Source organism: Cyprinus carpio, chromosome B4 (genome assembly GCF_018340385.1).
Source record: "Cyprinus carpio isolate SPL01 chromosome B4, ASM1834038v1, whole genome shotgun sequence".
In the NCBI taxonomy this organism is placed as follows: Eukaryota; Metazoa; Chordata; class Actinopteri; order Cypriniformes; family Cyprinidae; genus Cyprinus; species Cyprinus carpio.
In genome coordinates, this window is record NC_056600.1 from 2,556,065 (window position 1) to 2,570,115 (window position 14,051).

The 14,051-nt window shown below is 38.9% G+C and overlaps 1 protein-coding gene across 1 annotated transcript; it reads left to right on the forward strand.

The window, feature by feature from the left end:
- The first annotated feature begins 1,890 nt into the window (after positions 1–1,890).
- On the forward strand, positions 1,891–12,779 carry LOC109072284 (myelin-associated glycoprotein-like). The gene is made up of 9 exons (XM_042721597.1): positions 1,891–2,061; positions 2,423–2,486; positions 2,650–3,006; positions 3,147–3,467; positions 3,565–3,828; positions 9,627–9,914; positions 11,412–11,499; positions 11,689–11,743; positions 11,826–12,779. The coding sequence occupies exons 2-9, from the start codon at positions 2,441–2,443 to the stop codon at positions 12,174–12,176; spliced, it is 1,770 nt and encodes a 589-aa protein (XP_042577531.1). The 5' UTR covers positions 1,891–2,061; positions 2,423–2,440; the 3' UTR covers positions 12,177–12,779.
- The last annotated feature ends 1,272 nt before the right edge of the window (positions 12,780–14,051 follow it).

A 14,051-nucleotide genomic window follows, 5' to 3' on the forward strand; every position in this document is an offset into this window, starting at 1 on the left:
AGAAAGCCCTTTACAAAGGAGGACATTCAGCATTTATGAATAAAGAATTTTTCACTCAGAACATAAAGTTGACAAAATCATGGATGTTCTACATTTATGAATAAAGAATTTGACATTCAGAACTGTAAAGTTTACAAAATTGTGGATAATCAGCATTTATGAATGAGGAATTTTTTATTCAGAATTCTAATGTTTACGAAATTGTGGAAGTTGGAATTTACAAATAAAGTTCCTATTACAAAAATAATAATAATAAAAACACTTTTCAAAATATATGGTCTTATTAAAATCACTATTACTATTTGTAAGCACGTAATATAACACTTTGGTGGTGAGTGTTACTTATCTAATCATAGGACCTGATGTGCAGTTTCCATCCGCTCCACTAGATGACAGAAGCGGCTTCAGTTTCAGCCTGAGACTTTCAGATAATTGACAACATGACATGCAGACTATGGTGGCCCTTATTTTTGGACTTGTGAAATCTTCTGCTCTCACCCTCCCAGTCAACTCTCCTTAATGAGAAATGGAAACAAACCAAATTTTGCTGAGATTGGACAAAGTTGAAATTCTTCGTATAATCTTAAGGACAATGACAGCACGCAGACCTAGAAACAAACATTCGTAATGAAGAAGTTAAGAGTGTTCTGCGATTGCCGTGACATGTTGCCAAGTATGAAAGTGAAATTGACATGACATACAGCCAAGTATGGTGACCCATACTCAGAATTCGTGCTCTGCATTTTACCCATCCAAAGTGCACACAAACAGCAGTGAACACACACTGTGAACACACACCTGGAGCAGTGGGCATGGTATGGTAACTAATACTCATCAAAGTGCACACATACAGCAGTGAGTAATGAACACAACTCACACACAGACCGTGAAAACACACCTGGAGCACTGGGCAGCCATTTGGTCCAGCACCAACTGGAGCAGTTTGGGATTCTGTTTCTGTTCAAGGGCACCTCAGTGGTATTGAGGGTGGAAGTGAGTGCTGGTCATTCACTCCACCTACCTACAATCCCTGCTGGTACTGAGACTCGAACCCATGACCTTCAGGTTTACAAGTATGACTCTCTAACCATCAGCTCTTGAAGTACCTGCTGATAAAAAGATACATTCTTTGAGCACACCCTAAAGGACAAATTATCTGGATGGAATTTTGCATACATTACTAACTTCTAGTGGAGTAACAAATAAGGGGGTGAGAGGTTAACATTTGTTAAAAAAAATAAAATAAATGTACACCCCAATAAGGGCCACCCTAACAGAGCCAGTTTCAGTACAGATACTGCAGATAACAAGTCTGTGAAAGACTCTTAATGTACAAAACAGCACATATTCCCATTAAAAAAAAACAAGTCATTGATTGTAAAATAAACAAACAACAACAAAAAAATAACTTTTCTTTAATTTGTCCTTGTTCTAACCATATCTGAAATGTTGGCTACTAGCTCTTCTCGTGTTTATTGCCTCTATGATGAATCTGCCAAATTAATAAATATAAATGTATACAGAATTACATTTACTATACAGACCTAAGTATATGGCTATAGAAGTGAGAAGCTCATATTGAGTTCACAGACACAGACGCCTTACATACAGACAGCAATATTTTGCTGAAATCTCTTGTTTTTCGGCTTCTCTCAGTTATCTCAGGCAAGAAAACATGCTTGCAGACTATTTACAGTAGTTCTCAATGTCCCACATTCCTTATTCGAAGTACACTGTAAAACAGAATTCAGAACATGAGATGTATTACTGCAAAACAATGTTGATAAAATCTAAAGTAAATAAGAAATGCAAAAGATGAGAAGAAAAAAAAATGCATGTTTCCTGTACACTGTGTTCTTGGATTGCATTTATTCCTGAACAGGGCCGCTGCTGGCCAAATGGGTGTCCTTAGCAGAATTGTATATTATGGAGTAATAAAATATATTCCACTTGTTGCTATCAACAACAGGAAGTGCATTTTCACACACAGTTCTCCCTCCATTCAGTGTAGAAGCATCAGCTTTTGCTCTGAGAGGATTTCTGTCGTCTTTCTCTTCTCTGGTAAGTCATTTACACACAACACAGTAAAACTTACTTACTCCTGTACTTTTGAGATTTTGAAATACTAAGCTTTATAATATGTTCAAGATAAGCATGTCCTGTTTTTTTAAATCATTAGTGTTGTTCTGTATTCTCACATAAAAATCTAGAAAATTTAGAAATATAGAGTTTATGTACCAACAAAAGAGCTATAAATTCAGACACAAATAATTTTTTTTTATTCTATCAAGCAACATTTGCCATCGCACACCTGTAGGTGACTGATAGGTGCATAGGATAAACAAACAAAAACAAGTCCAACATTTCTGCTTTTTTCATTCTATAAAATATGTCTTCATTTGTTTGTATATTCTGCTCTAAGGTGACGTGAATGTAAATAATGGAAACATTGGTGATGTTCCTCCTCACTGGATCTCTGATACAAGGTCTCATTCTTCTAGATTATTCCACTTTTTAACAAGCTGAAATATTATGAAAGCACTTACATGTGACCTTCATAAGACTGAAGAGCAGTAAGTGCTGCAGAAATTTGTCCTGGATGTTAACTTTGTATGATTACTTCTGTTTGTTTGTCTGCATCTGTTTTAGGTGTTTTGTGTAGCTACAAAATCAATCTCCCAAACAGAGTAGAAGCTCTAAAAGGATCCTGTGTTTTTATACCCTGCACATTTGATATTGGTCAAAATCTTAAAAATGATCTCACTGATAGTGCAAAAAGAAAATGGTTTAAAGGCAAAACACTCCAGTTTGACTCCAGCAGCCCCAACAATGGACCGTTAAAAGGAGAAATATTTGGCACTGCTACACAGAAAAACTGCACCACTTGCTTCGATAATATCAGTCAGAGTCATAAAGGGTCATATTACTTCAGACTTGAAGGCAGCGATACATTGCAATATAGCTACAAAGAACCTAAACACTCCCAAGTTCAAATTGTCGTCTTAGGTGAGTGTCATTTTGTTAATGCTGCTTCTAGAGTGTGACTCGAGACAAATTAAAAATAAATCTACTACTAAACAATATGTACCTTCAATTCTGGATATAATAATCCATATGATCTTGTAATATCTCTATGTGTGTTTCAGAATCTCCACCCAAACCCACACTGAGGGTCTTTAAGGATCAGCAGGAGCTGATGAAGATGATGGAGGTGATTGAGGGAAGTTCAGTGAATCTGCGCTGCTCTACTAAGATCTTCTGTCCATCTCGTCCACCATCTCTCAGATGGAGCTCATCTCTCAATGAGAACGTCACAGAAAAGCAGTATCAGAACCAAACTGAGCTCATCTCTGATCTGAACTTGACTGTTTCTCACCGTCATCATAGAGTCACTTTCACCTGCACTGCAACACACCAGCTACAGCAGCCGATCACAACACAAGAGTCCTGGATGCTACTAGTTCAGTGTAAGACAGGAACTGAATCAATATATGCTCAATGACCAACTATAGTTAGTGCTGTATGTCATAAAGTAATTGCCTGAATGATTTTCTCCTCCATCAGATGCTCCTAGAAACACATCGGTGACGATAAATCCAGTTGGTTTAGTTCTGGAGGGTCGTTCTGTGACTCTGAGCTGCAGCAGTAATGCAAACCCAGCAGTGAACTACACCTGGTACAGAGACACTAACGGACTCCTGAATCCAGTTCAGACTGGACCAAACCTGACCATTAATGATACAGACTCGACACACAGTGGACAATACTACTGTACAGCTGAGAACAAACGCGGCACACAGAACATATCACTGCTGCTGGACGTCCAGTGTGAGTATTAAAAAAGTCATGCTACAGCATTTTGAATTGCAAGGTTTTGAAATTAAACATTTGTGAAACTGCTCTTAAACAAGTGAAATTACAAGAAACTGTCAGCAGCCCTTCTATAATGGAAATGCAGTGATCAAACACTGGGGTACGAGTCTAAATTATTTTCTGTGGCAACTGACAGCATTGGTTGCTGCACATTAAACAATGTTTTGGCTAAAAAAAAAAAGGTACAGTTTGCATCAATCTTTTGAGTCATGATGACAACTAGGCCTAATGAAATTATGTTTAACCAACAAACTACACTGTAGTTAATTTGATTAAGTTGATAACTCCAAAAAGAGGTTGTTTCAACAAATTTAAATTAGACACAATATTAAGTTGAATAACATTATTATGTTAACAGAGCTCAAAATAATGTTTGCACATAAAAATAAAAATTGACAATGTTTACTCGCACTCATTCCAAACTTGCATGACTTCCTTACTTTTTTTAGAAAGATATTTTGAGAAATGTCTCAGTATCTTTTCATCCATACAATGGAAGTCAGTGGGGTCCAATGTTGTTTGGATCCCAAAGTTCTTCAAAAAATCTTTTTGAAATAAAGTCATGTCAGGTTTGGTGAGTAAATGATAATATTTATTTCTGTGTGAATTATATAAACTAAAGACTTTTTATAATTGAGTACTACTGTGAGTAAAACACATGAATGTAATTTTCACCAGTGTGGCATATAGTAGATCTAGTGGAACTAACCGTAACTTTAAAATTGTGGCTTGTTCCTCTTTTCTACTTCATCATACTATTAGTACTAAGTTATGTTTTTCTTCTGTTGTTGTCATGAACTTTTGTTTTCACCCACAATGAGATGTAATAATACCTACAAGTCATGAAGCAGTTTTATTTTTCTGAGACAGTTTTTCACTGTATATAGTAAGGGAACTTTTAACAAATTAACATGGTTTTACTGCACTGTAAACCCGAACAGTACTACTAACTTATAAAAATTAAGAACACTGCCTTTAAAGTCTGTTAAATCTTTGATGCAACTTATAACAATGAATCAGGAACGAGGAATTTAGTTTTATTTTTGTGTGGCTTAACAGTTTTGAGTAAACTCTTCTATTAAAATTATTATTTTTAAGTTTACTGAGTTACGTACAGTGACGTCACGTAGTTGCTCTAACCGACGTTCAGATTCAGAAGAATCCATTCAACATGGCGGAGACTCACAAGGGACTGGAATAAACTTAATGGAACAACTTGTAAGTAAATCAAAACAACTGTGAAAATTTCTTATTTCTTTTTGAGTGTTGTAAAAATATCATTATAAAGGAATAATTTACTTTTTGGGAAACGCTGTTTTTACACAGCGCGACATTTCTCTAGTGCTTTTGAATGCACATTTTGAATGTCAAAGAAGGGCACTAATGTCAAAGACTATAGAATACCCAAGACATGTCACTGGTATAGTTTTGAATGGGGAAAAATGCAACGCTCAATATGGCCGCTCAATCACAGGAAGCCCCGCCTTTTGAATGAAGGAGCCAATCGCTAATCGGTAAAGTCAGCGCGTCACTGCAGCTGCCGTTAGCAGTGTCTGGTTGATATAGAATCAGTCAGCATTCTGAGACGTGCCCTCAGGACTGCGAATGCGCACTGGCTGATCTAGCCTGAATAATACGCTTTTTATAACGTTATTTGAGCAAAAGAAACAACATTTATGAAAAATTTATTATCGGATTTCTTTGGTGATTTCAAATATGAAATTTAATCGCAAGCCTAGTGAACAGTTTTGCAGAATTTGATGTTTCCCAATTCAAAGAAATACGATGCCTGGGAGGCATTTCAAAGATGGCCACCAAGTGACATGACTTGTCTTAAATGGACTTTGGTAATGTTAACGTTAGCCAGCATTTTTTCAGTAAACGCAGTCCTAACATTCGTTTTGAATTACTCTGCTGTTAACTGCGATGTTTAGGGCTGCGGTTCTCAAAAGCATCGTGAGCTAAGTCGATTGTTGAGACCATTTGGTGGCAAATGTTTCTACGATCATCTTAGCCATACCATACTTTTTTTGGGAAATGGCACTTGGTAAATGTGATTTTTATTTGTTTTTAAACAACTAGCTGCTAAGAGTATTAATCCAAAATTAGGGTAAAGTTAATACACAGACATGAATTTTGCAATATATTAAATTTACAAAAGCAATCTACAAACTTGTAGTAAACCTTTACAAATGTTCTTTAATTGCAGGCTGAACTGGATGCTCAATACAAAAGAGTGAGCCTCAACACTGAAGGTAACTTCTATTCAGTTGAAGAGCAAGTTGTGTGATGTGTCATTACATAAAAGGACAAAGGTCTTTTCTGCATCCATTGTTGGTTATACACTTACTTGTGCGTGTTTGTGGTTTGTACTGAGTTTCACCATATCAGAGAAATTGGCACACACCAGCAAGATTTCACAAATGTTGCATGACATGTCTCATCTTCAGGTGAGTGCAAATTCACACACAATAACTACCTCCATCACTGTCTTCATTGTATATAAAATAAAGTTGGCCTGCTTGTTTAACATGTTTATTTTTTTATTTACATGATGTCAACATGAAAGGAGCCCTTCATACTCTCCCAGTGTACGTGTGTGAGGAGAACTGTTCTTCAGGACATGAAATGTAAGTATTAAGTACATTAATAGATCTGAAATAGAGTGGTGGAACTATAACGTCAGAACAAGGAAATGTAATTCCAAAAATAAACATAACTGCTTCAAAATGTGTATTTTTGTTCTACAATGTAAACTGCACACACTCACAGCCTAAACCATCTTATCTAGCTACTTATTAAAAACATACATTTTAAAAAATGAACATAACTGCTTCAAAATTTGTATTTTGGGTATGGATGTGTGGAATTTACGTTTTACAACAAAACATAAAAGTATCATCAAGTTATGTTTACCACAGGCTTTATTTTAATTAAAAAAACATAGGAAAATCTAGAAGGAACCCATGGCGAATTACTCTTCCGGGTTCTGATGTTATAGTTTTCCCACTCTATTGGCAGTAAATATAAATGTCTACTTTTAGTCTCTGAAGTTAAAGTTTTATCCTCTGTGCTTATTCCAGGAGGAACTGAGCCAGACATCACTGACACAAACACCTCTCCTGATGATTTTGTTATCACGGACAATGAAACCACTACAAGTCCTGCAAGCACTGCAGTTGTGATGAGATGATCTTCCAGTGTTTGACATTCAGAAATACACAGTCCATGTGGTTTAAAAAAGGCTAAATAAAAAATCATAAACTCAATTGTTTAGCCACAGTTGTATGTGTGTTTTTTATGCATAAGTGTATTTTATGAGTTAGTATTTGTATATAATAAAGCACCACAGCATCAAAATAATTGGTAAATGAAAAACATTATGTATGATAAACAGTAATTTTAAGTGTACTGCATTTAAACATTAAGTAAACACAAATTTAAGCTTTTTAATTTGACAATTGTTATTAATAATTAATGTTAACTTAAAATATTTGAGTTGCTTAATAAATTTTTTTTAAGGTAATGGGTGTCCACAAAAATTTTGAGTATTCTAAACTTATCGGGTTTTACAGTGTGTGACATTTTAAGTTTTTATCATTAAAATAACAAACATGTTTTACACTGCAGAGACCATCGACATCGTCTCAGTTATGTATGGTAACCCTTGTTCCCTGAAGAAGGGAACGGAGACGTCATGTCGGATGACCAACGAAATTGGGATCTCGCCAAAGAGACCAATCCACTTTGATTGTATCTAAACAAGCCAATGCACATTGGCATGAGATTATTGCATCCAGCTGCCACTGATCACAGCATGAGTATAAGAGGCAGCAGGTGCACAGCATTCATTCATGCTTTCACTGAGGAGCCGAGCCGGTGACCCGGGAGCTCAGTGGTGGTACAGCAACTGTGGCGACAGGATGTGACGTCTCCGTTCCCTCCTTCATCCAAAAACTAAAAACATACGTAACAGAGACGTTCCTTTTCAGTCGATGTCACGTTGGATGACCGACAAAATTGGGATCCCTACCAACACGCCACAGGTGCTGCCCCTTCCAGTGCCCTGTGTAGGCCTCCTGATCCTTCCTATAAGGCAGACGATAGGACTGGGCTCTACACAGAGAAGGTCGACTACAGTTGTTCCTCACAACCCAACAGTAGGACTTGAATAACATTGGGGAAGCAAGTTCTTCTATTTGGAAGAGACACACTGCAGAGTCACCTCCTCCCAGAGGGGGTTAAGTGACATTTACTCACGTGTAACCCAGAGGGGCCCTACTGCACATGGAAGTCTCTGAGAGGGCTCATGGCTGCATCATTTCGATGATGGACACACGGCCTTAGTAGGTGTACCGTGGAAATATACATATGGGATCACAACTGGGTTACTCATATGGGCACTAGCCTCACACCAGATTTCAGGAATTCAATGGCTGAAAGGCCTTGTGCCAGACACTCCACCACATCTGGCCGCTGGAGTGCTGGAGGACTCGACAGGGTCTGCCTGGTTAGGGGACTCTCTGGAGAACTAGGCGTCGAGGCCAATGCAGTCAGGAGTAGGGTTTTCATAGAAAGAAACTTCAACTCGACTGACTGCAAAGGCTCGAAGGGGGCAGCTTGTAGGGCTCTTAGCACCAATGCCAAATCCCAAGAGGGTAGGGAGGGAGGCCTAGGAGGATTTAACCTGACGCGAACATCATGCTTCCCCACCAGCAACGTACACCTTAAAGGTGGAGGGGGACAGCCTATGCTCCAACCCTTGCTGCAAGAAGGAAAGCATGGCTCTGATTGAACATCTCCAGGGGTCCTGCCGGTGGGAGGAACACCATTCTACGAACAGGTTCCACTTCAGCGCATAGGCCTGTCTCGTGGACAGAGCACGCGTTGAAGCGATAGTGAGAGCTACCTCCTGTAGTAAGTCACTTAGAACCTCCTCGTCCCATCCAGGGACCACACATGGAGTTTCCACCGGTCTGGCAAACGGTGCCCCATCTCTGAAAAAGCAGATCCTTCCTCAGAGGAACCGGCCAGGGAGGGGCTGTCGTGAGGAGCATGAGTTCCGGCAACCAGGTCCTGTTGGGCCAATATGGATCCACTAACAAGTCCTGCTCCTCGTCCTCCCTGATCTTGGGCAGTTTCTGTGCAAGCAGGCTCATATTTGTGCAGGTCCTGGGGCCAGCTGTGTGCCAGTGCGTCAGTGCTAAGGGTTCTCTCAATGGAACAAGGGCTGCCTCTACGACCTTGGTGAAGACGCGAGGCGACAGGGACAGGCCGAAGGGCAGGACCCTGTATTGATATGCCTGATCCTTGAATGCGAACCGCAGGAATGGCCTCTGCCGTAGGAGGATCGAGACTTGGCGCTCCTGGACCACCAATGTCGATATCGCACGACCCAGGGACTGTGCAGTCACCTTCATCACTCGAAGCGTGAGGTCCGTTGCAGCACGCAGCTCATGTAGAACTTCCTGGTCATGACCACCATCGTGCAGGTCCTTCATGGCTTTGGCCTGGTGGATCTGCAGTAAGGCTCCGAAGCGAAAAGATGAATAAATGTTGTGCACCTGCTGCCTCTTATACTCATGCTGTGATCAGCAGCAGCTGGATGCAGTAATCGCATGCCAATGTGCACTGGCTCGTTTAGTTACACTCGAAGTGGATTGGTCTCTCTGGCGAGATCCCAATTTTGTCGGTCATCGGTGACCGACTGAAAGGGAACTTCTTTATGCTAACAATCATGTTCTCTATTTCAGTTGCACCCAAAATCTCCAGCTCTTGTAGCCGAAACAGCGCAATGGCGTGTGTCTGTGAGGCTCATGGGAATCCCTGCCCTACACTAGAGTGGCGTCTGTCTGGACATGTGCTCTATAACTCTACAGAAACATCCATCAGTGAGGAGACGTTAGGAAGCACAGGAGTGAAGGGTGTCCTGACCACCCATAGGTCCCTCAAGGACACGGACATCCTGCAGTGTTTCAGCGCAAACATTTACGGCAGCGCAAGTCAACAGTTTCAGGCCGTCCCACCGCCAAAAGAGACAAGTGAGAAACACAAAACAGCAGCTTTATCTGATTGACAAGATCACAAATTATATCTTTACCCTTGTAAAAAAGTGTCAATTATTCTATTGAAAAAACTTCTTGCAGATATTATATTTATGACAGAGTTCACTTACATGACTATGTTTAAGACACTTAAGTACACTTTTAAAAAGTCAAGTCAAGTCAAGTCACCTTTATTTATATAGCGCTTTAAACAAAAAAGATTGTGTCAAAGCAACTGAACAACATTAATTAGGAAAACAGTGTGTCAATAATGCAAAATGACAGTTAAAGGCAGTTCATCATTGAATTTAGTGATGCCATCATGCAGCTCAGTCCAGTTTAAATAGTATCTGTGCAATAATTTGCAATCAAGTCAACGATATCGCTGTAAATGAAGTGTCCCCAACTAAGCAAGCCAGAGGCGACAGCGGCAAGGAACCAAAACTCCATCGGTGACAGAATGGAGAAAAAACCTTGGGAGAAACCAGGCTCAGTTGGGGGGCCAGTTCTCCTTTGACCAGACGAAACCAGCAGTTAAATTCCAGGCTGCAGCAAAGTCAGATTGTGCAGAAAAATAATCTGTTTCCTATGGTCTTGTCTCGGTGGTCGTCTGAGACAAGGTCTTTACAGGGGATCTGTATCTGGGGCTCTAGTTGTCCTGGTCTCCACTGTCTTTCAGGGCTGTAGAGGTCCTTTCTAGGTGCTGATCCACCATCTGGGCTGGATACATACTGGATCCGGGTGACTGCAGTGACCCTCTGACTTGGATACAGACTGGATCTGGTGGCTACGGTGACCTCGGAATAAGAGAGAAACAGACTTATATTAGCGTAGATGCCATTCTTCTAACAATGTAACAAGTACATCAGGTGTTATGGGAAGTGTTCGCGGTTCCGGTTTACCTAATTAATGCAGCCTAAAAATCCTTTAACGGATTTGGATATTAGAAGTGTATTAGTATGTTATGTGTAAGCCAGGTTAAAGAGATGGGACTTTAATCTAGATTTAAACTGCAATAATGTGTCTGCCTCCTGAACAATGTTAGGTAGGTTATTCCAGAGTTTGGGCGCTAAATAGGAGAAGGATCTGCCGCCCGCAGTTGACTTTGATATTCTAGGTATTATCAAATTGCCAGAGTTTTGAGAATGCAGTGGATGTGGAGGACTTTAATGTAACAAGAGCTCGTTCAAATACTGAGGTGCTAAACCATTCAGGGCTTTATAAGTAATGAGCAAGATTTTAAAATCTATTTAAAACTCTAAGGAGAGCAGTCTCAGTACTATGATACGGTATAAATCTTGACTGGAAATCCTCACAGATGCCATTTTTCTCTAAGAAGGAATATAATTGTGAGGATACTACCTTTTCTAGTATCTTGGACACCTCATTTAGGAGCTTATATGTAAGTGCAATATGTAAAAATGTCCATTTAACATCTGAGATCACCTGACCTATGAAAGAACAACCTCTGAGCAATAAAACTCTACTTTCTAGGTTTCCATTATCCATCAGTGCTGCTTGGAGCTGCTGTCATCGCGTCAGTAATGATGAGCGTGTGCATCATGAAGCTCTGCTATGAACGGTGGGCACAAATATAAAATCAAAATATAAGTCAAAATACAACAAAAATTATATATATATATATATATATATATATATATATATATATATATATATATATATATATATATATATATATACACACACACACATACATACATACATACATATTATATATAATATAAATATGATCTGACACAATGTTTTTCAGAAAAAGGAAAGAAAAACCTTCAGAAACCACATCTGGACTCATTCTGACTCATACAGTGAGCAATTCATTCTCAAAAACATTATAGGCAGTCATTCAGCGGATCTTCTTCACTCATTTTGCTGTTTCTTCTCCACCAGACCGTTGCTCTGGATAATGATGGTCAGTTTGTTGATGTCAATAATGGCATGCCGTCATCCACTGCACTGAGTGCACCAGAATCTCTTCATTATTCCTCCATCAACTTCATAAACACTGAACCGCCATCAGGGGAGATCAGGGGCATCGCCTCGCTGACCAGTGAATACGCTGCGGTCCAAGACCATCCTGCTGGAGCCGCAGAAAACAACAACTCAACATCTGAGGCAGAGCCCAAAAAACAAAAAATGACAGCAGAGATCACAGACACGCCATCAGAAGACGTGATTTATGAAAACACGAGCCATCGCTACAGGCAGAAGGAACCGCTGGTCAGTGCAGACTGCAGATGATGCTGAAAAACAAGACCTTTGACTCTTTGAGCACCCGAGAGATTTTTAGAACGATTTATCAGATCGTTCATTTAAAAATTACAATTTCAAACCAACAGAACTTTCTTAGGATAGTTCATTCATCACAGAATCAGAAACTCCACTATTTTGTGCTCTTTCGAGTCGGAGTGAGTGTCAGGCATCTGAAAGTGAGTTTTGATTGAGTAACTTGAAGATCTGTGCTGCACGAGCCGCAAACTGTTTCAGACGCTTCAGTCCGATTTGGTGAACTGGTTCAACTAGTTCACCAAAAAGAACCAGTTCAAAAGAATGATTTGTTTGTGAACCAGACATCACTCTAGACTGTCTGAGGCATTACAGGTACTAATGTTGTAAATTATTTTCAGTTTCTTGTGCAGACCAATCGTTTCACTTCATAAGACCTTAATATTCATCATGTGCCACAGGGATCTGCTGCCTGATATGCTTTTTTGAATCTCAAAGTGACGGTACCCATTTACTTGCATTTTATGATTCACCATGCACCAGGATTTCAGCTAAAAATCGTTATTCTTCTACTGAATAAAAAAAAGTCACCTACTTCTTGGGTGGTGAGTCAAATAATGGTTTTGGTTCTCAACTTTCTTCAAAATATCTTCATGATATTTATCCACATAACATATATGAGCGAACTAACATTATGATGGACAGAAAACCTGAGCTATTTTAAGGTGTTTATCAGAACACATGATTGGGGGGAAAAAGTCAAATAAGTTCATTTTTCATGGTCTGTTATTGGAGTAGTGTCACCTTGGTTGGAGTTTTTACTCATATTCACTGAGAATAAAAATAAATAAAATTAAAAAATAACATATAGATCAGGGGAATCAATCCCCCATCTCCCTCTGAATATTATTTATAATGTAAATGCTATTTGCCCCTGCTAATCTGCTAAATTGTTCCATGAGTCATTGCTATGATTGACAGTGATAACTAGCCAAACATCTGACAAACTGATGTCAAAAAAGAGCTGTGCATGAAGAATAACAAAATAAATTCAAATAAACAAATCAAGCTTCTACAGTTAAAGATAATTAAATAATATTGCATATTTAAATAATATTTTATCATACCATTAAATATAAAATATATAGAAAATAATCATATTTGTTGTAATAGTCATTTCATAATAAATCCAAAAGCAAGTTGTGACAAAATCTAGGGAGTGGAAATGGCAACTGAGCTGATGAGTGATCCTCTGCTACAATCTCTTTGTCATAATGGTCATTTCATTTCCATCTTAAAAGTCTTTGTTTTCCCACCAGGAGACACATTTTTTCCTCATTAATGAAAGTGAATCTTTAAAGTGAATTATACTGCTTAGGCTTCAGAATATTTGAAGTGTTTAAAAAAAACTATAGATGAACAGTGGGTAAAGGGCAGTGTTTTTTTTTCATAAACTTGGTACTGATAACAGTTCAACATTATTTACCTTGGCCTACTTTTGGGGTCTTTGCTATTATATTTTTATGCCTCAATTAGCTAGTTATAGATTAAGAGTTGCTGCTGTGTTTAATAATTTAGGTTGTCAAAATAACATTCTGTTCTGTAAATGCATTGTCTGCTGGTTTATTTAGCTACTTTTCAGTACACCACATTAAGTATGCCACTTAGTACTGTAAGACTTTGAATGTTAAAGTGCAAATTAACAGCCGACCACTCCTGTGAGTACCGTTACAATTAAGAATCGTATAAGGGTTTAAAAAAAATGGTATGATGTAAGCAACACAGCTACAACAAATAAAACTGTGGGTGTGTTAGATAATGGATGTGTCCGATTTATAGTGTGCAAATAATCATGCATTGACTCCTATTGGTGGCACTGAGTGGCCCCCA